General features: G+C 37.7%; 1 protein-coding gene and 1 long non-coding RNA gene across 11 annotated transcripts in view; one reads left to right on the top strand and one right to left on the bottom strand.

Annotated features, from left to right (window-relative positions):
- The window catches only part of APBA2 (amyloid beta precursor protein binding family A member 2), a 99,349-nt gene that overhangs the window by 41,696 nt on the left and 34,354 nt on the right, over positions 1 to 23,299 (bottom strand). For 6 of the 10 annotated variants that reach the window (XM_067003963.1, XM_013177409.3, XM_067003961.1 and 3 more), the window contains one exon: positions 611 to 1,617. In XM_067003963.1, coding sequence (XP_066860064.1) covers positions 611 to 1,579 — 969 coding nt within the window. In that variant the 5' untranslated portion in view covers positions 1,580 to 1,617. Of the gene's footprint in view, positions 1 to 610; positions 1,618 to 3,840; positions 3,939 to 9,169; positions 9,373 to 12,619; positions 12,670 to 23,299 lie in introns of those variants that run through there. The other 4 variants (XM_067003958.1, XM_067003957.1, XM_013177407.3 and 1 more) reach the window with 3 other exon arrangements.
- Positions 1 to 23,299, top strand: part of LOC106033724 (uncharacterized) — a 55,865-nt gene that overhangs the window by 5,372 nt on the left and 27,194 nt on the right. The window lies entirely within an intron of this gene.

Here is a 23,299-nt window from a genome sequence, read left to right as displayed (position 1 = left end):
ACAGTAGAACAAGAAAAGTGCATGCATGGTTTAATCAACATCTACACCATTGTGTTAAAACTGTTTAACAGCATTTTCGGTACAAGAAGTTTCTTGTCAAGGTATTGCCAGGCAGTACAAAAACACAGCAGTATGCAGGCATTTCTTGCAGTTGGTTTTAATATATGGTTTATATATGGTTTGTTCTATTGAAAACAAAAGAAATTAAGGGTAATTGGTCACTAAGGTAGTGGAAGAGGAGCCCTTAATGGAAGGGGGGAAATCTCAACTATTTCAGTGCTGACCCTCAGTTTTAAGTGCACATCCAATATGTCACTACAGAATAAAATGACAATTACAAAACAGTGTCAATAAAGAATTTTGTCCCATGGATCTAGGATATCTTGTTTTACTTAGTTCTCTATTTCTGTGCAAAACATCTTTTTGGGTTCTTTACCTCAGTTGACTACACTTAGCAAATTTTTCTAAGCATGCAATGTACTTATGTAGTTTGAATGCAATATAGAGTAAAAAGCAAAACATACCATTCTCTAGTTCTGTTTGGAATAGATAACTGACATAACAGTTGCATAATGCCTCTGACAATCTGGATAAAAAGAGAACCTCATACCTGCTCTTGTGGCCACTTCGGTCTGTCCTCTGGGGTTCTTGACTTGGCTTTAAAACCTCTAGGCACATCTCCACTGTGCTTAGAGGCAGATGGGATATTCAGTGATTTTGGCCTCCCCTCATGCCTGTTAGCACTGTGAACAGCTTCTCCCTTTGAACAAGTCTCTTTATAGTCATGTGCCATGTTTTCAGTCCCAGTGTGCTCTGGACTCATTTCGGTTGTACTGTTAATGCTGCTCATGCTCATACTCATTTTGATTTCTGCTACAATCTGGTCAATGTCCTCTTCTTGCTCTTCTAGCTCTGCATCCTCTTTTCTAGAATGGTATGGTGATATACCCTGTGAGTTTCCATTAGCCTCTGCTGGGTAATAGTCCGGATAGCCACCTTCACTTTGACAATACTGTATGTTCTCTTCTTGGTCTTGTATCTCCAAAGATGATGCTTCATCCTCCAAAACCTGAATGCCGTTGTCTTGACCTTCCTGCCACTCTTGCCTGTCTGTCACCTCACTTTCATCTTGGTGCTGAATTTTACCTTCAGACCACTCTTCTACAGCTTCCTGACATTCATCTGTTTCAACAGTGTGTTCCTCATGTGGAACATATTCTTCTCCATTGCAGTCCATTCCTTCCAGGTAACTGTCATCCTCTGGACAGTATCTAATGTAGTATGTAATCCCCTCTTCTTCCTCTGGTAAGCCTTCATCATAGTCCTCCTCCTCAGAGGTGTTATTCACATAGTCAGAGCTGGAGTCACCATCTCCACTATGATCGTTGCACTCATGTTCCACAGGTGTAGGACTACCTTGTCTGACAGTTGCTAGTTCTGCCTCCTTTGCTGCATAATCTTCAATAGGAAGATCACTTTCCTCACTTTCAGGCTCCCTGTTGTGAGATGAAGTAGGGCAAGCTCTCACTCTGTGATCCAGCATGCTGGCTGTAGTGCTTTGACGTTTCCTGTTTGCCATAGCCAACTCCTTATACGACAATCATTTCTGTGTGATTACTGTAGGGAAGATGGAAAAATATGTTCAGGAAAAGGTCATCAGCAGAGATCAGTGATAACGGGAAACAGCAAGTCATGGATTAAAATGGTAAGAAGGATGTATTTGTAGATATTTATATCAGATTCACAAACACCTAACTCCTAAAATGCTCATGTTATGGAACTGTGAAATCAAAGTAATAACTTGCACACTGAAAGAAAGAGATAATGAGAAGGTTCCGCACTTATTCTAAGCATATTCTAGTGTAGGGTCTCTTTTGTCAATTTGACAGAAAATTAATCTTGAACCTAGAAATTAGTTTTCCATTCCTTTTTTTGCCAGTAAGGGGTCACACTTTGATCACTATACAGTAAACAGTAGCCATTTTCAATTTTCAGCTTAGGCATGTCTTTAACATGTACTGACAAAACACACTTAGAATCTGACCCTCTCTTACCAAAACTACAGAAAAAAATGCCATAACCGACAGCCAAATTAATAGACATTCAAGTATAATATGCTCCTATTATATTATTAAAAAATGAATCATTCACTGGTTTATCAGCTCTTATTAGCTGGATGTCATTACGTATCTTCCATTGTTAAACCAAATATAGGTTTTCAAACTATTTAACTTGTACTCCAGGAAAAAAGACATTTACAATAAAAGCTCAATTGTTGACACTAAACACGTGTTGCCTTAAATTACATATTTTTGTCTAAATACTGGTTTCCAAATAGTTCAGTCTTTCCTGATACAGTTCACATAATCTAAAGAAAACAGTCAATTCTATGCAAGCTTGACAACTGTAATCTGCTGTGTGTTTGATTTGGATGTGGGAAACATTTTCGGTGTGTTTTTCTATATTTTATTGCTGTATACTTATCAGCTTGACCTATAGTCACTTAAACAGGATGAGCTGAGCTCACAAACATGCTTGACACATACCACACAATAACAGCATTTTTTACTATATGCATACAACAAATGCATGTCAGCCAACCACATGATGACCTTAATCACAGGCCTTGGGTGCACAGAGCAATAAAAATGGCAAGGAAAGAGTGGCTATATAGAGATGAATTTCCTAGACATGAGGAAGTTATCAAAAACAGCTTATCGTTATGACTTAAAACCTCATAGATACCCCTGCAGAATTTCACATATCACAAGGAACACCCCAAACATTGGTTTCTGACAAGTCTAGAAAGCTGATGCATCTGTGGTTGAGTGGCACATGGCAAATCTGAGCTGTCCCTAAAACAGGGAATCCAGATGAGAGGCGTCCAGGTCACAGGAAAAGATGGGGTGTGTGTATAGCAGAAGGGAAGCTGGTAGAGTACATGGTATAGCAGAAGGGAAGCTTTAAATGAAAAACAAATCAGAGAAAGGAGGAGGTAAAACTTCCCCTGTGATTACTTGAGCCTTCTCACTATTAAAAGAGCTAGTAGACTTATAAGGCTTTCTCAATATGATCTGTATACCCACAATTATCCCTCTAATAAACTCACTATCGGTTCTTTCTTAGGAGTCAATAATAAGCAACTCAGAATCGGAACACCAGGCCATCTGTCCACTAGTGTTGCTTCTGATTTAGTGAACTCTAACTACTGTAAACTAAGGAAGCTTCTATACTGTGTCTGCAGTATAAAGAAAACTTACCTTACTTTGGATTGAAGCAGCAATCAACCCACAACACTGCAAAGCTCTCTACAGGCTGCGAAAAAGCAGCCCACAAGCAAGAAAAACTCCCTGGGCATAGCTTGTGTGACCAGATCAAGTACTGGTAAGCACGATACATTTCTAAAACACAATACAGTGCAACAAAATAGGTATTTCTGAATAACAATCCAAGAAGACTACACACACCTCAGTTGTCTTATTTGAAAGTTACTTCTAGTCAAGAACAGCACTACTCAGTATTTCTTAGGGGAATAAATGTTCTCCTTATCAAATAATACATGGTGAGTTATGCTGCAATAGACTCTGCACATATAGAGTTAGTGTCACTGAAGATAACGAAGCACAAAGAAAGTAACACCAGCACAGTGATTGTCTGAAACTCACGACTCAGGTATTTCCAAAGCATACAGAGATGAGGACCCTTTCTAGATAATGTAATGGAGTTTTTCTAACTACACCTAAGAACCTTCACTCAGGCAGTTTCAGGGCTTGATACTTTAGTGGTATCACTGCAGTGATATCTTACAAATTCCAGTAACTAAATGTTCATAAATGTTACCTGCAAGAAAAGCTGCATGCTAACAGTTGTACACCAGTGCACATCACAGGAAGCCATTTGTGCTCAGAGCCAAAAGCCAGCTGTTAGGGCATGAGGCTGGAAAGAGAGCGTTGGCTGGTAAGTGGCAGCTACAACAGCTGTGGGAAATGACCAGGTTAGGGGCTCAGAGGGCTGGAAGAAAATGTTTTTCTGGGCAGAGCTAGTGACTGCAGCTGCAGCTCTCCCCCAGCAGCAGCATGCAAAAGTGCAGCATATGCACTAGGGGCGGGAGCATGGAAACTTCAAATAATGGCACACTGGATATATTTTTAGAGCACAGATGATAACAAGAAATAGAGAAAGGAATTCCCCTCAAATGTCTTCAGCACTGCCATACCAGAAAGCCATAGCAATCTGGCTGTGCAGTTAATTCAGTCTGTCTAAGGCCATGGCTGAAGACAGTGCTCTACCCCAGTATGTTGAAATTGAGGCACATGTTCCCAATCAAGGTAAAGTCTGATCTCTTTCAATACGAGGCAAGGTTGACCTTAGTGGCATAGAAACTGAACTTGCAAGGCTATCTATGTGCAACAATTACAGTTCTAGATGGCCTCTTTACCTTTGCCACCTTCCAAGCCAGGCACACTATGTTTAAGAAACCAAGTACTGACCACATTTAAAAATAAAAGCAGAATCTATTTTTCTGTGCTTCTGAATTGCCGACAATGTGCACTGATTATACCATCCTAACCTACAAGAAATGTAGCTTCCACAGCTATACTGATGCATCTGGGCTAGTAAAGTTTTCAAACCCAAGTCTGTATGAGGATTGCTCTTGGAGAGAAGAATTGCTCTTTCGGCAAGGCACTCCACATGTATTTTGTCAAGGGGACAGCTGTACTTTAACTCAAATATTAGAGCAGCCAAAGTAGTCTAGTTTTCTTCCACTGTTTCAAAATACCTCTCAGGCTTCCTAGAAAAATACTTAAGTATTACATTAGGTTTAGCATAATCTGAATCCTTTAACATCTAATGCTACTCTAGGCTTTTTCTAAGTTGCCTCATGTCACACAGTCCTGGGTCCTGAGGGCCCCAGGTCCAAACTGTATTCTCCCCTACAGGCTGAGATGTTAGTTTATCTGTGGATGACAGCTAACTGAACTCAGTGTAAATAAAGAAATTTGGATTTTTTGTGAAGAAATACACTAGATACCAAACTTTTACCAAGCATTCTGCTTTTTCAGTCTACAGTGCAGAAGCCTTTTGAATCCCCCTACTGCAGAGGTTAATACTTTTCTTTTTCTAAAGAAGCCTATGGTGTTAGAAGGTTATGTAGTATTATGTAATATTCACTTATCAGTTACCAAGATTGTTCTTCTCGCAGGAGAAAATACTGGATTTCTATCTATTCCAATGTCTTCTGAAGTTGTAATGATAGTTTGCTGGACGCAGAGGAACTTCAGGAATAGAGGCTCCAGTTGAGTCAACAGGTCACTTGCTCTGCTTGGTGTAAGATTCCCTCCTATCCCAGTTCCCTCCTTCACAGTGGAGTTAGGTCCAATCTCTGTACCATTCAAAGTACAGTTTTCAACTTCTGATACGCAGTGTCACTGAGAACATGAAGGTCAGTTCTATATCCTTCACTCCTCTCACAATTCAGCCTTTTTTGTCTTGAAGGGACAAGCAAATGCTTTGTGTTGCATAGTGCAACACTATAAGCTTCATCAGTGTTAAGTCTGATTAAATGGCTAAGTTACATAGGGATCTCAAATGTTTTGCTCTTGACGTTATTTTTTTTCCTCTTAGTTTCATCCCCTCAGCTCCAAATGCTGAGGGAGAAAAGGAAACCAACCTCCAGAAAACATGTGCTGTATTTCTACATGAGTATGCATAGGGGAACCACTCTCTTCTGCTCCTAGAAACAGGGCTGCTGCTTTACAGCTGGGATTGATTCTAATCAATGCTCAGTAGAGTCATTAGCTTTCTCCTGAATTCCTTGCACCTAATCCCCGACAGCTGCAGAGGCGGGTTATGGAACTGTTAGCACTTCTACATCTCTTCACCTGTGTAGAAAGATACCTTCACTACTCCTCCTATGGCGAGAGACCAATTAAATGAGCATTAAAAATGGGAAATGGTACACAATTGTAAACACAGCGATAAGCAAAATACCCAGTACAACAGTCCTGGCTGTGATTAAAGAACTGCTTTACATATGTACTTGATTCACAAGAAGAACAGTGTTCTCAGAAGTAAAACAAGCTCTCTGACAGTTCTACCTTTAACACACATAGGGATCTGTGGGGGTTGTGTGGTTTGGCAGGGATTGGTTGCTGCTTCTATCAACAAATATTGTACTACTGCAGGCTTCTCTACAGCTAAATGATCTCTTCAGCTCTGCTTTGGTAACCTAGAGGTGAATGGAAGAGTTTTACTGGCCTCACTCTGATAACCTTGCTTCATTTTGCAAGGCTTCCTTCTTCTTGGGTTCCTTTCTTCACCTAATCCTCAGTCTTTCTCCCATGCTTCTTCAAATACCTGTATCCTTCCTCAGTCTTTGACAAAATTCTCATGCAAGTTTTGGTTCCTTGGAACTGTTCAATATCTCTTTTCCCTATCTATCCAGTACAATTGAGTTGCTATTAATCCAGCTACAAGTGGACCATAAGCATTGCAACACACTTTACCATCAGACAAGATTGCAGCACCTGGTCTAGGGGCTTGCTTCTCTACAGCTGAGCAGTGTTTTCAAAGCACAGTGGACAGAAGCTATTCCATATATGTTCTGTATGTGCATAATTAAAAAATGCTGCCAAGAAACTCTGACCCTTTTACATACACAAATATACGACTTCACATGCTTACAGTTGCTATATTCAGTAAATTATTCAGTTCAATTTTTAACTCAGATAACAACAGTATTTTTCAATAGAACTACATCAGAAAATTCCTGATTCCAGGACTTTATACTAATTATACAATTCTATTTTCAATAAGCAGATAAGTTCAAGCAGGGAAAAAAGTCTAAGTTCAATTTCTTCAAAAGAATTTTAGTATCATGCTAATGGTATTTCTCAGTAGACTTTCATTACAGAATACTTAATAGACTCCCATCAGCTAAGTAAGCCAAGATGAATCGTGACTGATCCTAGACTGGGAACCAGAATTTTTAATGAGCAGAACAGAACATGAGCCTGCCATGATTTTGTCAGATTCTGCAGTCATTTGATTTCCCCAAGGCCAAATGACATTAACTTCATGCTCACTTTTCAGTCAATCTGACTATAGACCATGAGAAATCATGCAGAGCTACAGAACCCAAGTGCAGGATAACCTGCCAACTTTTCTAAGAGCGGGTATAAATAGGATTCTTACTTCCATGGGAACCATGGTCCTCCTGTGCAACTCAGAGGAGGCTGAGCGTGTAGATAGACACTGATCTCCGAAGGGGCACTAGGGACACAAAAGAAATGTAGGGGGGCATATAGTGAGCCTGTGTGCAAGGCTGATCTTCAAGCAGTGTATATGGAAGCAGTTAGAACATGTCCTACAATCAGAACTACCAAGATGTAACTGAATTAGGGCCCTGTTGTGCCATTCTTCATCCTGAGTAGCATCTCAATTTTAAGAAAATTGCAATGTCTTTCTCTGAGCAAGGCTGGCATAGCCTGACATTAATTATTAACTGGATCTGTTAAAAATGTCTAGCCCTCTTCTCTAAAGCCTTTGCACAAATGAAAACTACAAAACCATAACCCATTATTTACAGCATGGAAAAGGCCTTGGACAGAAGCTTCAATTCTTTATTAGGGCATAAGCAGAACTGCTACTTCTTATGATCAGGATGTTAGACCTGCATGTTGAGCAAGCACATGTGAATACAGTCAAATATGTATGCATGCCTCTTGTGTTACCCATGCTTAGCAGGTCCAGCATAACCCAAAATACCTGTTATGTTTTTTTTTTCTGGCTGTAGATGGTTCATCGGTGCTGTTTTAACTGGATACCTGTAAGTCTAAGAGATGGACAATATCCTCAGCTTACCCCTGCCCCCAAGGAAAATGTTTGGAGGCAGAAAATCTTCCACCAAACATACCCAAGAAATCCAGATGTGGTAGTCCTCAGCTATAGTTCCAGTGACTTGAGGTTTCACTTGAGGTTGGATGGTTATTTTTTAAACCAATGAGATGGCCTGATTCACCCATTTGAAAATATATCGTAAAGAATGCTTTGAAGTAAGGAAGTGTCTGGATGCTGAAATTATGAATTTTTAGCAGTTTAGATCTGTTTTTTTTACTACGAAACGAGATTGGAAATAAACCTGAGGTCTAGCATTTGTGTATAGAACTCCAATCTGAGCAATGGCAGCCTAAATCAGCAGTTCAGTTGGTCTTGTGAATTCCACTTTGCCTCTTCCCTGAATTCTGGCCAGCCTCTCAGAAAGTTTCCTACATATTTTAATAAAAATCTTTTAAAAAAACAAGTGTTTAAGCCACGTAAATGCAACCTTGTAGAACGCAACCACAACAATGCTATTGATACTATTAAAAATCAGGCAATCTCAGAAAAAATTGACTGAAAATAGTCAGAAGTCATTTAGAAAATAAACTTCAATAAATAGATAGTATATGCAAATAAATCTCAAGTATTTTGTCAGTACTATTGAGAATCAGAACACTTCCAGTATGCTTAAAGCTAAACTGGATGCAAATTTCCAGTTTATTTCAGCTCTTGTTAAATGCCCTAAACCATCCTTTCTATTTTTTGACCGTCCAAGGGAATTTTCTTCCCAACCCATAATAGGAATGAGAGGGCTAACACAAAACAAGACTTAAATGAGCATTTTTACTACTTATTTTAAGATATTTCTACCCTCATATACTTAATTTCCAGAGACTGGTCTAATAAAGAGTTGCAAATATAAGATGCTGGTAGAATTAATAGCAACTTGCTATTTAGATTTCCCATATTTTTTCTTCATTTAAAACAAAATCCAGTAAACTTCTAATAAGAAAATATATTTTAAAGCACTGTTGTTTGCAGCAAGCAGAACACTCTTAGGCTTTAAAATATTTCCTTGTGTCCTGTGAAATTCCACTCAAAATTCTCCTGTTTTAATTGGACTGTTTCTTCTCCAGGGATGCCTTTTAAAAAATATTGTCAGTGTTAAAAAAAATATATATATATATATCTTACAAAATCAACACTATAGCTAGATGTTTTCCATTGTTTTTTCTTAGCCTCTTCTATCAAGACTGTTTCCCATCCCCCTGCTAGGCAGGTGCTGGGGCTCACTCAAGTCTGAAGCAAAGTACTCTACACCCTCCAAATACACTAGCCAGAAACTCACCAAGCACATCTCTTCCTGAAGAGAAGAGCCGATCTCTGCTCCCAAGTGCCTTATCTCACACAATAACCACCCCTCTTTCTGGCACTAACAGCCTCTTTTAGCTGTCAGCCAATGCAGTTTGGTAACTTGACTGTAGAGGCTGGGTGCCAGTGTGGAGAGCACTTGGGGTTCAGGCAGCAAAGGCCAGGTGTTCAGTTGTACACCTTCCCTGGCCTTCTGCAAGGACAAAAAAAAGGCAAGTTACAAATTAAAAAAGATTTGTAAAATAAAGCAGTAACAGGTGAAGATCCAAATTCACAATTTTCTTTTTAACCTTAACTCGTCACACACACAGTGTGCATACATAGTCTTTAATTTTATGACGCTAACTTAAACCACCTGCCTTCTGCTTTGTTCAAAGCACAGCTGGGATAGTCCAGGAGGAAAACCAGCTAAAAGCAACTAAAAATTTGGTGCTACTTAGTGTTTCAGAGCTTCAATTTATCATCTATATATTATTTTGACATGCTTACCCTAGTAGAAACAGAAACCAGCGAGAGACATTTGCATAGGAAGCACAGACAAAATCTTTTTTAAAGAAAAGAAAGTTTGGGGGGGGGGGGGGGGGGGATGAGCAGCATCTGAGAGTAGATGACATTAAAATAGGAAATATGACTGGCCAGTTATTCTCGAGAGCAGTTGCTAGGGTCTTTGTGTGGAGCTAATGCAATAAATAAATAAATAAACCACCCCACAACCCATTTCTTATAATTCACTGGCTAGGCTCAACTGTGGTTGAGGTGAACCTCAGATAGTCACAAAAGGTGTAATTTGGGGGGGGGGGGGGGGAACTAAACAGGAAAACAAGGAAGAAAATTATATACCCATTATTTCTTGTCATCATGTTTATCTTATTCATGTCTCTCTACCATCAGCTGTTAAAGTTCAGAGATAACAAACGAATATTTATATATATTGTTTCAGCTGCAAACTGAGAGATTATGGCTGAAGCTACAACAGCTGCAGTTTATGAGGTATCTCAACAGTCTGAGACTTCCACAATGCACATCCTTCTACCCACAGGCAGCAATGTTAAAAAGGAGGAAGCAGTCCTGAGTTACTATCTTACTAATAACAAAAATAAGTTTATCAGCCAGTAAACTGCATTTTGAGTAGAATATGAAATGAGCATGCATATCCTGGAGAAATAAGTAGCAGATATTGACCAGTCATCTAAAGCATGCCACCTTCTCACCCCAAAACCCAGGAGAAAGGGTAGGTAATTTGCAACAAAATGTCTTTTGCTCCTATTAAAATAAACATGATCCTCCAGTACAATTGAAATGTTTCGTTGCCTCACATGAAAGTGAAATCTTTACAATTACTTTTCTGTAGGTCAGAAAGCCCTGCAAAACACTGACCCTTCCTTTCATACTATTCACCAGATGCTATAAGTAGTTTCAGACATGAATTTATTATTCTTATTTTTGATATTCTGCATTCTGAACTGTGTTCTTGGTTTCCTCTTCATGCTGTATAATATTTGCTCTCTTTGGTTTAATCTAATAAGCATTTAAAATGAGTTAATTAACTTGTAAATTGCATTCTAGAAGTTCTCTATAATTAGAACCTACCAACAGAAATTAAAAGAACAGAGATAAAGCTATGCTAAAGACGGTGTAAAATCCTATGGCATTGCAAAAATATGATGTAGACCTATATTCTTGAATGTATATTCCAACAAAATGTAGTTTTCATAATTAAGAAGATTAGCTATTTTTTGCTGAGGTAATAAAAATATGCTTTAACAAATTTAATTATCATTTATTGTTGATGTTGTTTAATCATTCTTTAGGGTTTTAGTCCACAGCTCAACAAAGATGAATACTGAGCCTATAGTGTCAAATCCATATAGTTGCTTGAGTAAAGATTTTTTTTAAGATCAGTATCAGTTTTGCAGTGTTATGCCTGCTATACAAAAACGAACAAAAAATAAATCATCATTGTCAGATATTATAAACTGGTAGAAGAACAGAAGCAAAGAGTTCTTACTCGAAAGAAAGGTGATAAGCTTCCAAAACTACAGCAAGGAGATTCTACGCACTGTTTGCCCTGCTCCAAGAACCCCCCCAGTCTTACAACATGATAAAGTATTCCTTGTTTTATCTGTACAGAAAGGCTCCATTGATAGCTATGCAGAGGCTTCAACTTAGATTTATTTCAAAGTAGATATACATTTTAGTATCTTCCTGTGATTATCATAAGGCATAAACAGGTAGCTTTAGTCATTCAAAAATGTATTGCTAACTGTAGTCCTTAAGAGTATAAGAGTATAACTGTACTCCAAAGAGTATAAAAGGATTTATTATATGGCCATTTATTCAGCACACATAGGTGCTTAAGTATCATTTAAAAATAAAATGCAGGAAATCCTTTAAGGAGTTTACTGGATTCAGACTAGTTTCCAGGTGCAAATACAGTCAAGAACAGATATACCACTGAGTACTATTTGCAGTATAAATACAGAACAGATTTTACAGTTTTTGAAATCGCATAGAGTTCTTCCTACTGATGAAACCTCTAAAAACCTTGCTGAAAGCCATTAGCACCCTCCCCATCCAATTAGCGTAAAAGGATTAGGTTCCATTTTTCTCCTGTTAGCACAATATTGTCTCTTTCAAATGCAAATACTTGAGCTGCTGGCAGATTTAGTAAATAAAAAAATCCACTGAAATAATCAGAAGTAGACTATTGTGTTAATCCTTTTCAAGATAAAATATTCTGCCTTTGTTAAGCAGAATCAGCAAGGTTAAATTGTGAGACATTTTACAAATTTTAGATTTAATGAGAATAGTAAATAATGAAGATGATCAGATTTTGTTAGCAGTGAATTATGTCATGAGATTTTACATTTGCAAGCTTTGAAAAAATATCTGTAGCCTGCAGCTGGTTATGTTCCAGGCACACTGCTCCATAGCAGATGATCACTTCATTTGAAAAGCAAGATTAGATTTTTCCCTGTCTAAGGCATATATTGCACATCAGTAAAATTCTCTTCAATTTGTAAAACTGGTTAGAAGATAAATACTCTGTCAATCACTTTAGTAGATACTTGAGATAGCTTGAAACCTTTATACCACCAGCTTTCCCATCCAATGCCAGCAGAAAAATTGTCTATGAACGTTTCATGCAAGTGAGAGCTTTCCTCTCAAATAAGGATTTTGAATGTGAAATTATTTAGAAGCTCTGAGTAATACTGCCATATAGCTCAGTAGGTTCTCACAGTTACTGAAAACAAAGCACCAACCATAATGATGTGCTTTAAACTATATTTTGGTATTAGAATTAAAGATAAGCAGTGGCCTGACACACACAACCCTGTGCTAGATGCTATATGAGCACATGAAGGAGGTGTGGCTTTAACCTAAGAAGACTAGCTTAAATGGATAGAGACAAATGAATTATTCTTACCTTCTGTTGTCAGCTCCCCATTTCCTATAGCTACAGGGACTAGGAATGTGCTGTATAAAGGGAAAACAAATGAGACTTCAGTATCTGTACTTGAATTCATTTCCACTAAGGCACAGCAGGTCCAGCAGCCCCCGTTAAGGCTGGGATATTGAATACCACGCTCATACTTTCAAGGAGGCCCAAGAAGCAGCATGTGCACTGGACCTCACTGTGTCTGGCAGAAGCAAATCTCATATCTGTGTGAACTGCATAGTTTATGCAAATGCCTATTTTGTCCTTTGCACAGCAAAGTACTTAGTCGTTTCATTCTGAGAACAGGAGTAATTCATCACCTAAGACCCACATCCTTAGAGCATGGAGCTGCCTGTTCAATTTCACGAATGCACACCTACTGCTCTTTTAAGATCCAGGCTGAACTACATGAGGTGGTCCTTTGTAGCTTGGTTCCCAAATAAGCACCATAGCCACAACACATCTTTCTATTAGATTACAAGCAATAAACAGGGAAATACATAATTAAGATATAACTTCTGTATATGAAGACCTGACCAAACCTTGTTGGAGCCTGACACTCAGTGAACAAGACCTACCTTGAAAAGTCTGTTAGGCAAAGCAGAATAAACTTCTACTTTTCTTTTACAGTGGAAGTCTCACTTATTTGTAAGACTAATTTAAAATTTCTTTAAAAAATGAAGAATTAGATGGTAATCCTGTCTGTCCTCCCAAAAAAAATGACATCCCAAGAAAAAATCAATTTTAAAGTGATAACAAAAAAATGGAGCCCCAAATTCCTGTAAACAGGGAGACTGTTCTGGGGAGCAGTCACTGGATATTATGCTGTCTTAGATATTATGTCCTTATCTCCTGTAAGTATCTGCTGTTGGCCACTGGGGAGACAGGATGCTGGGCCTGATCTTTCTTCTAAGCCAGCACAGCTGCTTTTACATTACCAAAGTCAAACTCTGCCTTTGAGTAGTTGTAACAAATTCACAAATTATTGCTAGGACTATTAAAAAAGAAATATTGATCAAAACAAATGTATATAAATAATTGATAGACTATTGAATTAAAGTTAGCATGCATCAGTTTTCCGAACTTTTAGGTCGATTGGTTCTTTTCATCTGTACTACAGAGAATCTGATCTCTAATCTGCAGAGAGCCACAATTTAAATGAAATAACTTTCTCCAGAGAAGACAGGTAATTATCACTTGAAACATTAATTAAAAATCAAAAATGTTGAATACAAAAGCCATCAATGTTATTATTAGGACACACCAGACAAAGTAACTGTACAAAATCACTTCATGTATCAGCAGGTCAAATTATTTTGGGGGGAAAACTAGTAATCAGAGACAAAATGATTAACCTGCGGCACTTCTGAGCAAGAAAGTGCTCCACAAAACTCTTGCATTTCTGAAGAGATGTAATACTGTTTACAGCCAAGCTGCTGAAAACAATCTTTCTGAAATGCAAATGTTTTACTTCTCAAAGCAGATACGAAGAGTGTTTTCTACAACATATTAATACCTTATGAGAACCAGATTGAATACAGTGTAACACCTCAATTGCAGAGTACTGGGGAATTTGGCTATCAAGCATTAAGGCACTACAAAAGTTAGTGTCAGCTACAGCAGTTCTTTGCTATTGCTCAGGAAAGCACAAGGCAGATGAGATCTTTATACTGATTCAGGATTTCATGTTGTCTTTCATAAACAGTGTTTCCTTAGCATGCCTTCTCTCCAAGAAACATTCTACCAAGGAAAAATAAATAAAATAATAAAAATAAAACGCTTCTCAGAGAGAAGTCCTGCATCTACTGCCACAGTTACAGGCAAACCACCTTTTTCTTATAAACCGTAACTAAATAACCTTAAAACAATCAGGCTTAACTCTTTGTTGAAAGGTTTGTTTTTAATAATTTCATAGCTGTGCCCTTTGCTAGCTTACAGGAACCCAAATTCATGTCTGAATTAATCTCACCAGGGTGTAAGAGTACTTAGAAACCTTTGAAGACATTTTCTGAGAAAAGCCAAAGACTGCATAGCTGCTAATGGCAAGCTAATAGTAATCTTACATCTTAAAACACTCAGCTGCATGTGTGAAGACTGCAGTTTAAAAAAAAACACATTTATTTTAGGTGCTTGCACTAAATCTGTTCTAGATGTTTAGAGGATTTCAGTCTCCAGTCTCCTGCACCAAGAGCCTTTCAAAAGCACTATATTTCCTTCCTAGCAATAGATGACACATGAATCTAAACAACCTCAGTGCAATTTTCTTCCTGTTCACTTTCTCTAAGTTTGACTTTGAAAAGGGAAGCATACATGTTTGTTCCACACTGTAATGATACAGTACAAATTGCAGTGTCTAAAATTTATTTTTACTACCATACTTTTACACTTCTCCCTCCCTTCCTTCATTCCATTCCTGTCATTAGCAAATTCACTATTGAGCCATACAAGTGGCTCCATGTAAGAAATAATGGAACTCAGAGTGTTTAATACACCATGCTGGGCTGGTAATCTGTGCCATGGACTTAGATGGTTTCACATTTCACAGATTTTAGATTTCCACACCTTGTTCTATCACACATCTTCCTCTTCTGCACTTCAGTTTCTTATTCCTTTAACAGTTGTCTGAAATGCTAGTTAGTTGGTGTTTCAAAATAAAATTCTCCAAAATAAAAACCATCTTTTTTCACATGATTAAGCTGGGCATGCTGTTCAAACAGGCCTTAAGCCAATCATTTAACATTTGGAAACATAGGGATAATGAAACTTGTTAGCTCAAAGTAAATCAGAGCTCTTGCACATCTTGAGTATCTTGTGCCTGGTGCTTAGTGTAGAGATCAAAGCCAATCATCTATAATGCATCTATAAATTCAGAGGATGTTTTCCTATAGATAAAATTTTCTCTTGACTCACTTAGAAAATGTGTTTACTCCGTTTATCTTCGGTGGCAAAGTACAAAATGTGTTACGGGTAGGCTGCCTGATGAGAAGAGATGGGAATTCCTGAAAAGAATGTTACAACTGTTTCCACAAGAGCTGTGTTTATTTTTTTTATCATGTTACTTAGATGGATTTCAATTTAAAATATTAAATTTATCTACAGTCACTATAACTGCTACCCTTTAAGAATATTGTAACCAAAAGATTAGCAAAAATTGTTTCTCCAGTGCGTATAGTTTCTTTACAGCTTTGGGTCTGTTCAATTTAATTATTTCCAAAGAATATCCAATTTCTGCTTGGCTTTTCATACATTTAAGAGATTATCACTGGAAAAGATCTGTATGTTCAAAAAACAAAGTTGGCAGAGAGAAATAAGAATCACCTCAATTACTTTAAGCTGCCTTTAATGCCTTTAATTAGCTATCAAGCTTCTTTCCTTTTAGTGTTTCCAAGTATCTTCCAAACATACCCTATTTTTTCTCTACCTGCTGTCTCTGGTAATCTTGCTCAGAACGTCGGTGCTGCTTAGTCACAAAGACTTGCCTTAGACGCTGCTGAAGCAAGATCAGAATTTCACTGCCTAAATGAGACACATGGAAATGCTCAGAGCACGTACATCTGAATGAAATTCACACATGCACCTAAAGAAGCCATAACTAAAAATAAATAAAAATGCAATCTGAAATATGTATTCATATCTTAGCCACAGAAGCAAATTTCTATGTACACAGACCTTGATGAGGATTGATAGCATATCCATAAACACATACTACTACTGTGACCTTCCTCACCAGCACTGAAAGGACTGGTGAGAAAACTAACTGCCAATTTGTTTCCCAATTTATATTTATCCAAATCCTACTTTAATAGTCATGGTGCCTATGCACATGTGCACGATACAATAAGCTGGAGACACCCAGGGTAGTTTAAGTGTAGCTCAAGCATAAGCTTTCTGCTGTGGCAGTTCACACCCACAGCACAAGGTGTGCAAGCTCTGCTAAGCCACTTCTGCACCTCCTGGCTTTAGTTATCTGTAAAGCAGAGTCAGAAAATTGTCAGGAATTAACGTGCACGAATACAGAATTGATTAGTTGTCCATATATGACATTTTAATGTGTGTTTGTAGCCTAAATTGAAAGAACAGCCCAGAATACTTTTAAGAATCAGCTGTCCTAAACAATTCATCTAAGAAGTTCATCATAAATGGTCAATACTCAAAACCAAAACAATAACAACAAAAATACACATAGAAAACCTTGTTATATTTCATTCAGTTAAATTTTAGAGAGCAAGTGCACGTTGGTCGGGGGAGTAAACTAAACTTCATAAATAGGCAGCAGCACCTAGCTATCAGGTCACTTAACCCAGCTTGTGTAACCATTCCAGTAACAAGTGGAAGGAAGTTCTTATGGAGTCTTTTCCCCCATCTGTCAAGCAATGTGGAACCTATAGGGGTTGGGGCTTTTGCTTCTGGTAAGGGCCACGAGGATGGGACAGCGTACTGTCACGTAAACAATTCTGAACCTAACAGATGCATCTGTCTCCAACTAACAGCTAATACTGTTATTAAGTTATTGTTAAAATAATATAAAACTACCTGCATAATGAAGTAGCCAGTAGGTTGAAACAATATCTAAAATATAATGTCACCTAACAAAGAGGACCTATGCTTTGCCTGTAAGCTATACATTTAAAAGGAGTCCTGATTATTTTGCTTCCAAACCCTCCCTGGATGTTGACGTGCATTTTTAAAAGCATTTCCAGCATCTTAAATGGGGAGGATAATGTACTATGCCTCTGCATTAACTCAGCTTTAATATTTAGTTAGGTTGTCATTAATAATTCATTTTACTGATGCAAACATGCAAATAAAAATGCTTTTAATTTGAATGCCGTCTACAAATCAAATGAAATAGAACTTTCCTTCAGTGTTAAGAGATAAAAGCATTTTTTAATATCCTGTAATTATTTCATACATTTCCATAGCAAATACATTTTATTAGCCTCTTTTTTTTTTTTTTTAAGTTCATGCAGAATATATGTATAACAATCCTTAAAAGCTTTGTTATTGCTTACAGCTAGTGAGGGTTTTAATTGAGTCTTACTGCTGTAATATGAACCAGGAGGCAACAGGGACAATCAGGACAAGAGGCACTTTACCAATCGATGTTTGGTTCTGACATTCTTCCTGGCCAATTTTAATTAGCTTTAGTCATGGTCCTTGGTGTTGCACAGGTCAAAAGTAGCCAGAGGTACTTCTGAGAGTAGACCCTTATTTTCCATTTTTCATAATTCTTGTTATTTTCAAGGGCTACTTGAAAACACGTGCAAGAAGAAAAGAACTGGAAGTATGCTCCTATTGCAGGAGGCAGGAGAGAGAGCTTGCTTTCCTTCAGCTCGTGAACTTGCAGCTGTAAGGCTAGTTAGTACCACCTACAGAAAAATGCATGCTGATAATCACGAACTTGTTAAATGAGAATCTTTTTATAAAAACTGTAAAGCTATTCTTTTTTTCAATTTATTGCAGTCATCTGTAAATTTCACGTAGTCCTACTGAGGAAATCCTCTTCTGAGGAGAGAACATCTACTGCATTTACAGGCTGCCATGGTATCACTTTAAAAGTTTATAGTCACAAATGGTGCTAAATGCATACTGAATGCCTTCTACTTCTATTTTTTTCCACATCAAAAGAATTTTTTCATGCTGACGCAGCAAAGCTGAACATGCTACGGTAATCAATGCTGAACACAAGCGATGCAGGCTTAAAATGACTACAGATATGCTGTTAGTAACAGGCTGTCTTGAATAACCTAAAGAGCAGCAAACAGCATCTCCAGATCTCCTTCTGCTTGAAAATCTCAGCTGTGTCTTTAGGTGGTATTTGAGAACGTATCATTGACTCCAGAGAATCCATATAAAAATACACCAAGGAAAAAATCTGCCACTGCTAGTTATTTCAAGATAACAAAAGCATAAACAATCTTTCTCCTAAAAACTTCTAACTTTTCTTTGCTAATATTTTGCATCAGATACCTACAATATTATGAACTGAGGCTGGGAACAAAAGCATACAAGGTAAATTAGGTTATCTTTGAACAAATCAGTTTAATACTATCAGGCTAGCAAACTGACCTGGTAATACAGCACACTGACAGCTTACTTGAATTAAAATGGCCACTAGAAGAAAAGGAGAGTCCGTAACAAAAAAAGAATATTGCCTAGTGTCTGCAAGAGACTTAACGGAAATCTGGATCACTGAGGAGAATGAAAAGTTGGAAATTAAAGATAGTCCAAGAATTGTCCCATTGTAGTGGAGACTTTGCTTCATACTTGATTCAAACTGGATTTTATTGTATTTAAACATGCACCGTCCCCAGAAATAAAGCTTCTACATTGCAGGTCTCATTTGTACAATTTTGTACTTGGCAGTATAAATGCACAAGATTACTTTAGAAAAGTACTTTACTTAGAGAATACAAGACTTTCCATCCCTTGTTTCTCAAAGTTTATATGTATTTTATTTCAGCAATGCTAGAACACTTTTGCACATGCACACAGTTTCTATACCAAAACCTAGCCTGTGCATTCAAATTTAATCTTTAAATTTCCCATTCCACATCTGTCTACTAAACTCCTTTTTCCTGTCTAACAGGAAAAAATACAGTAATCCTTCCTGTGAAACAAGGAGATTCAAAATTGCCATGTAAAAAAATTGAATATTTTTTTACGTAGGAACAATTAGGATAGAAAAGTAATTTCTACTGCTTAATTTTTAATTCTCATTTAAATCCTGTCTTTGGTTAAAATGAAAAAATCCAATAGCATAGAAAAGAAAGGAAAACTGATGGTAATGGATAGTCTTGGTCTCTGTGACCAGGTGGTTCTGCCTGCATCCATATGAAAAAATACATAATGTTTTCCAATTACATGCATTAGCTAGCCTTTTAAATTTTGGAGGACAGAAGCAAAAAATATTTCATAGAATGTCTGAAGAGCACACTGAACAATTTTCTCCTAAGGTATAGTTTCACATAAACCTGAAAATTACCCCGAAATTATATACCAAAAAGTGGGAGTGGTTGCTTTCTGTAGACTTAAGAGTAACCTAGACTTCTGCCTCCAAAGTACTGGCTGTCAGTGGTCCTCCCCAAAAAAGTGTTTGTGTGTAAAATTCTGGGGAGAGAAGGAAACAGCTGTATGTGTGTTGGTTCAGCTAAGTATTTACTGCAGTCTTACTTCAACCCCTGTTGATACCAGGGAATGTTATTCCATCGCCTTCGACTGACACTCAGTTCCTTCTAAGTCATACCTTTTTCTGTCCGATGTACTCAGATGCATAGGAGTCCTTTTGGATAGTTTGTTGAATGCTTGTAGTAAGATAGACATAGTCCTATACATGTGTCCATGAAACTGAAAAACTATCCTTTTTTCACTTTTTAGATAGTGGACAAATATTACGTAGCTGTTGACAATGAATACAAAGCTTCGCCTTCAGGATAGTTCAGGATTCAGCTGAACGAAAAACCACGTTCAACAAGCTCAAAGACTATTTTTCTGCAATATAAAAAGCCTTTAAGGATAGAAATTGGAATTCAAGAATGAAAATCCTTCTGGATTTAACTAGGTTAGGATGTCATGTCGGACTGTATGTAGGACCAAATTCTAGCCATTTCAGAAATGCAAGCATATTAAGTTTATTTCAAATCAAAATTATTCTTAAGGAAATCTCCTGATGTTTTCTGTCAAGCTGATATTTTCACAGGCTTTTTGTGCATTTTATTTATATGTCTTTGTGTGTAAAGAAATATTTTTTCCCAGGTTAGAATGACAATTCATTTTTGTTCCCTTTCTGTTCTCATAGGACTGAATCCTTTATTCTGGCACCGTCTTGCTCCTTTCATTTAGAGAATTCCCTAGGATGCTGGCAATGCCTTTCATTACTCCTGATCTCTTCTCAGCGCTTTATAATCTATATCTTTTGATTATTTTGTTGTACAGACTTTGTGGTTACAGAAAATTATTTTGTGGCTGCTAATATGGGGTCTAGATGCTAGAGTATAAAAAAAGATGCCTGTATCTGATTTGTTGCAAAGGAATCAAGCTATTGAGAAGGGGTGCCCCGCCCCCCCCCCCCCCCCCCCCCCCCAATTAAGGAACATAAACTGTATTCCAGCAGAGAAATTCAGATCCGTCTTCCTCAGATTTCATTGCTCTGACAAGCTTCTTTCTATTCTTACTCTTCAGCATCAGTAAGTCATGTAATAATTTTCTCTAATTAATTTTCCCGTTTTCTATATGCTGTTACTATAGATTTTTTTTTGATAGCTGCACTCCTTTACCACAAATCTTAACACTGAGCAGTCCTTTTTTTCTGACTAGGATTCTTCTTCATCATACAACTGCCACGCGTACCACTTTCAAGGTCAAGCAAGCATTGGGGCTAAATTGCTAAAGCAAAACCAATCATGCTTTATCAAGACTAAAAGGGAAGATTTATTTTTCTATTCTATTTTCCTTAAGTGCAGAACTGGCACAATCTGCAACACCAAATGTCACATAGTGTGTAATCCCATACCAGTTAGCGTAGTGCTAACACTTCATCTTGTGTCAAACACAGTTCCAGTAAGCAGAGCCCAGCAGCAGAGATGTCTTGTTCAGGGAGAACCTGCTCCTGTATCATGCACTCAATGCATCTACGAGATGAAATTCTAAGCTAGGATCAATCGTTTTCAAAGTCATTTGCTTCTCTCACATAATCACTAATAAGCTTTACTTGCAGGGGTTTTGTTGCTGGTGTTTTAGACGGTCTTTGACATGATCACGTGAGCATTGCAAATCGCTCTATTTTCTCTGTTAAATAGATGTGCTCCTTCACCTTCCCCAGCGGGGATCATCTGTGTGCTTTGGAGTGGGGTGGGAGCGGCTGCATTACAGCACCGCCGAAAGCAGCTGCTGCAGTAGGCACTGCACACACACACACCATCTGCACAGACACGGGGAACAAAAGGCAAGAAAGAGGAAAGGTCTTGTCCAAAATTTGCTCAATCTTCAGCAAGTCATTACATCACTTGGTGTCTCTTTTCTGTTCTTCTCTAAAGTCATATGTATAAAATAAGAAGCAAATCAGGGTCTAGATCTTAATCCATCACCACCTTTATTCCTCCACTGCAAGCTAGAGGCTTGTATGTGGTCACTTCCTATTTAGTGAAGTATTTGAGAGTACTTCACACAAATTTTTAAGTAATTTTTAATTTGTTCTTGTATTTAATTTTATACTTTCCCTGAAGTGATGAAGCTCTATATAAATAGAGCACACATTCACTACAAGATTAGAAGCAAAATATCTAGTAGATACTTTTGTGCATTAAGAGAAAATATATTTTAAGAAGCTATGAAATTATTCAAAAATTTTCTTTACCCTGTGACCAAAATGAGTAATCAATTCTTAAATGATTTTTTTAAAACATTGAGCACTTCAGTAATTGTGCTTAATTTTAATTCTGACAACCATATGAAAAATGAGACAAATGTACATAAAGTATATATATGTTTGGGATTTATAGGGAATAAAAATACATGCCTCCAAGAGGCTAAACAAAAGGTTTTCGTTCTCCTACTTTTTTCTTTAAAAATCCATTTTACATTAAAGCCTCTCCCACTGAAACATTGTTACTGAAAAATGCTTTATACCAAGAAGCTCGATTTCAGATGTGAGCAGCTTGCTCTGAATTGCGTAGGCAGTCTGAGAACACTGCAGAAGTGTTAGTGTAGAAGTAACATATAAGTGCATGAATAATATCTTCTTACTGATGTAACTGTGAAATATGTTCTTTTGGCATTTATAATTAGGGGCAGAACAGATGGTGAAAGCTTAATATGTCCATTAAAATAAATTATGCTGCCAGTGTTTTTTAGTCTATAAAAACTTTGATTGGGTTGGCTATTTCAGGTTGATTTTTTGGTTCTCTTTGAAGTAGCTCCTGTGCATATGCTGGAGGGTATCTTGCAGTGCAACTACAGCAGGAAAAAAAGGAACGTGAAGGTTAGCGATGGGGAATTCTGTCCAAGACTGACAACACTTTCAAAAGGGAGAAGTCTGATTTGTCTCCTCCCTCCCCAGCAATCTTTTTCTTCACCAAAGGAAAGCCTAGTTGTATTCCCCTTACTCTTACACTTTCAGTGTGTAAAAGCCTCAGTAACAACGTGTGTTTCTTTGTTTCCTTCTTAAATGATCAGCAAAACCAAAGGTCTGTTACATGTACTGCTGAATTGCATCTCTGAAGTACAGCGTGTAGATGTTATGATTCATGCAGGCATTAACTGTTGGTAGGAAGAACTATTGTTACTGTTGTTTGTAGCTTTTTGTCACAGACCAAAAGACAGGCATTTTATTTTTACTGTGCTCCCACAAGCAGTTAATCAGCTGGCTCAATAGCTAGGAGTGCCCCACTGCTTCATGTCGAGCTTCTCCTCAGGACGCATTCATAGAAGTCTTCTCTTTTGAAGAAAGGCATGGCATTCCCTGCATCTCTCCGCAGGATAACAACTGCCAGCAGAGTACGTAGCGCTGATGGTTGTCTGCGAGGAAACTTCATGGCTTGGTTTATGCGGACATGCAATTGCTGCGATTTGAAATCGACAGGCAAACATGGTGATAGAGCCCAAGCAGAAGAAATGAAATAGCACACCACTATTCGGGTGGTGTGCATCAATTGGATTATAATTCAAACT

The sequence above is a fragment of the Anser cygnoides genome, chromosome 11 (genome assembly GCF_040182565.1).
Source record: "Anser cygnoides isolate HZ-2024a breed goose chromosome 11, Taihu_goose_T2T_genome, whole genome shotgun sequence".
Lineage (NCBI taxonomy): Eukaryota > Metazoa > Chordata > Aves > Anseriformes > Anatidae > Anser > Anser cygnoides.
The sequence above is the reverse complement of the archived record's forward strand: the minus strand, read 5'-3'. Positions and strand labels throughout refer to the sequence as shown.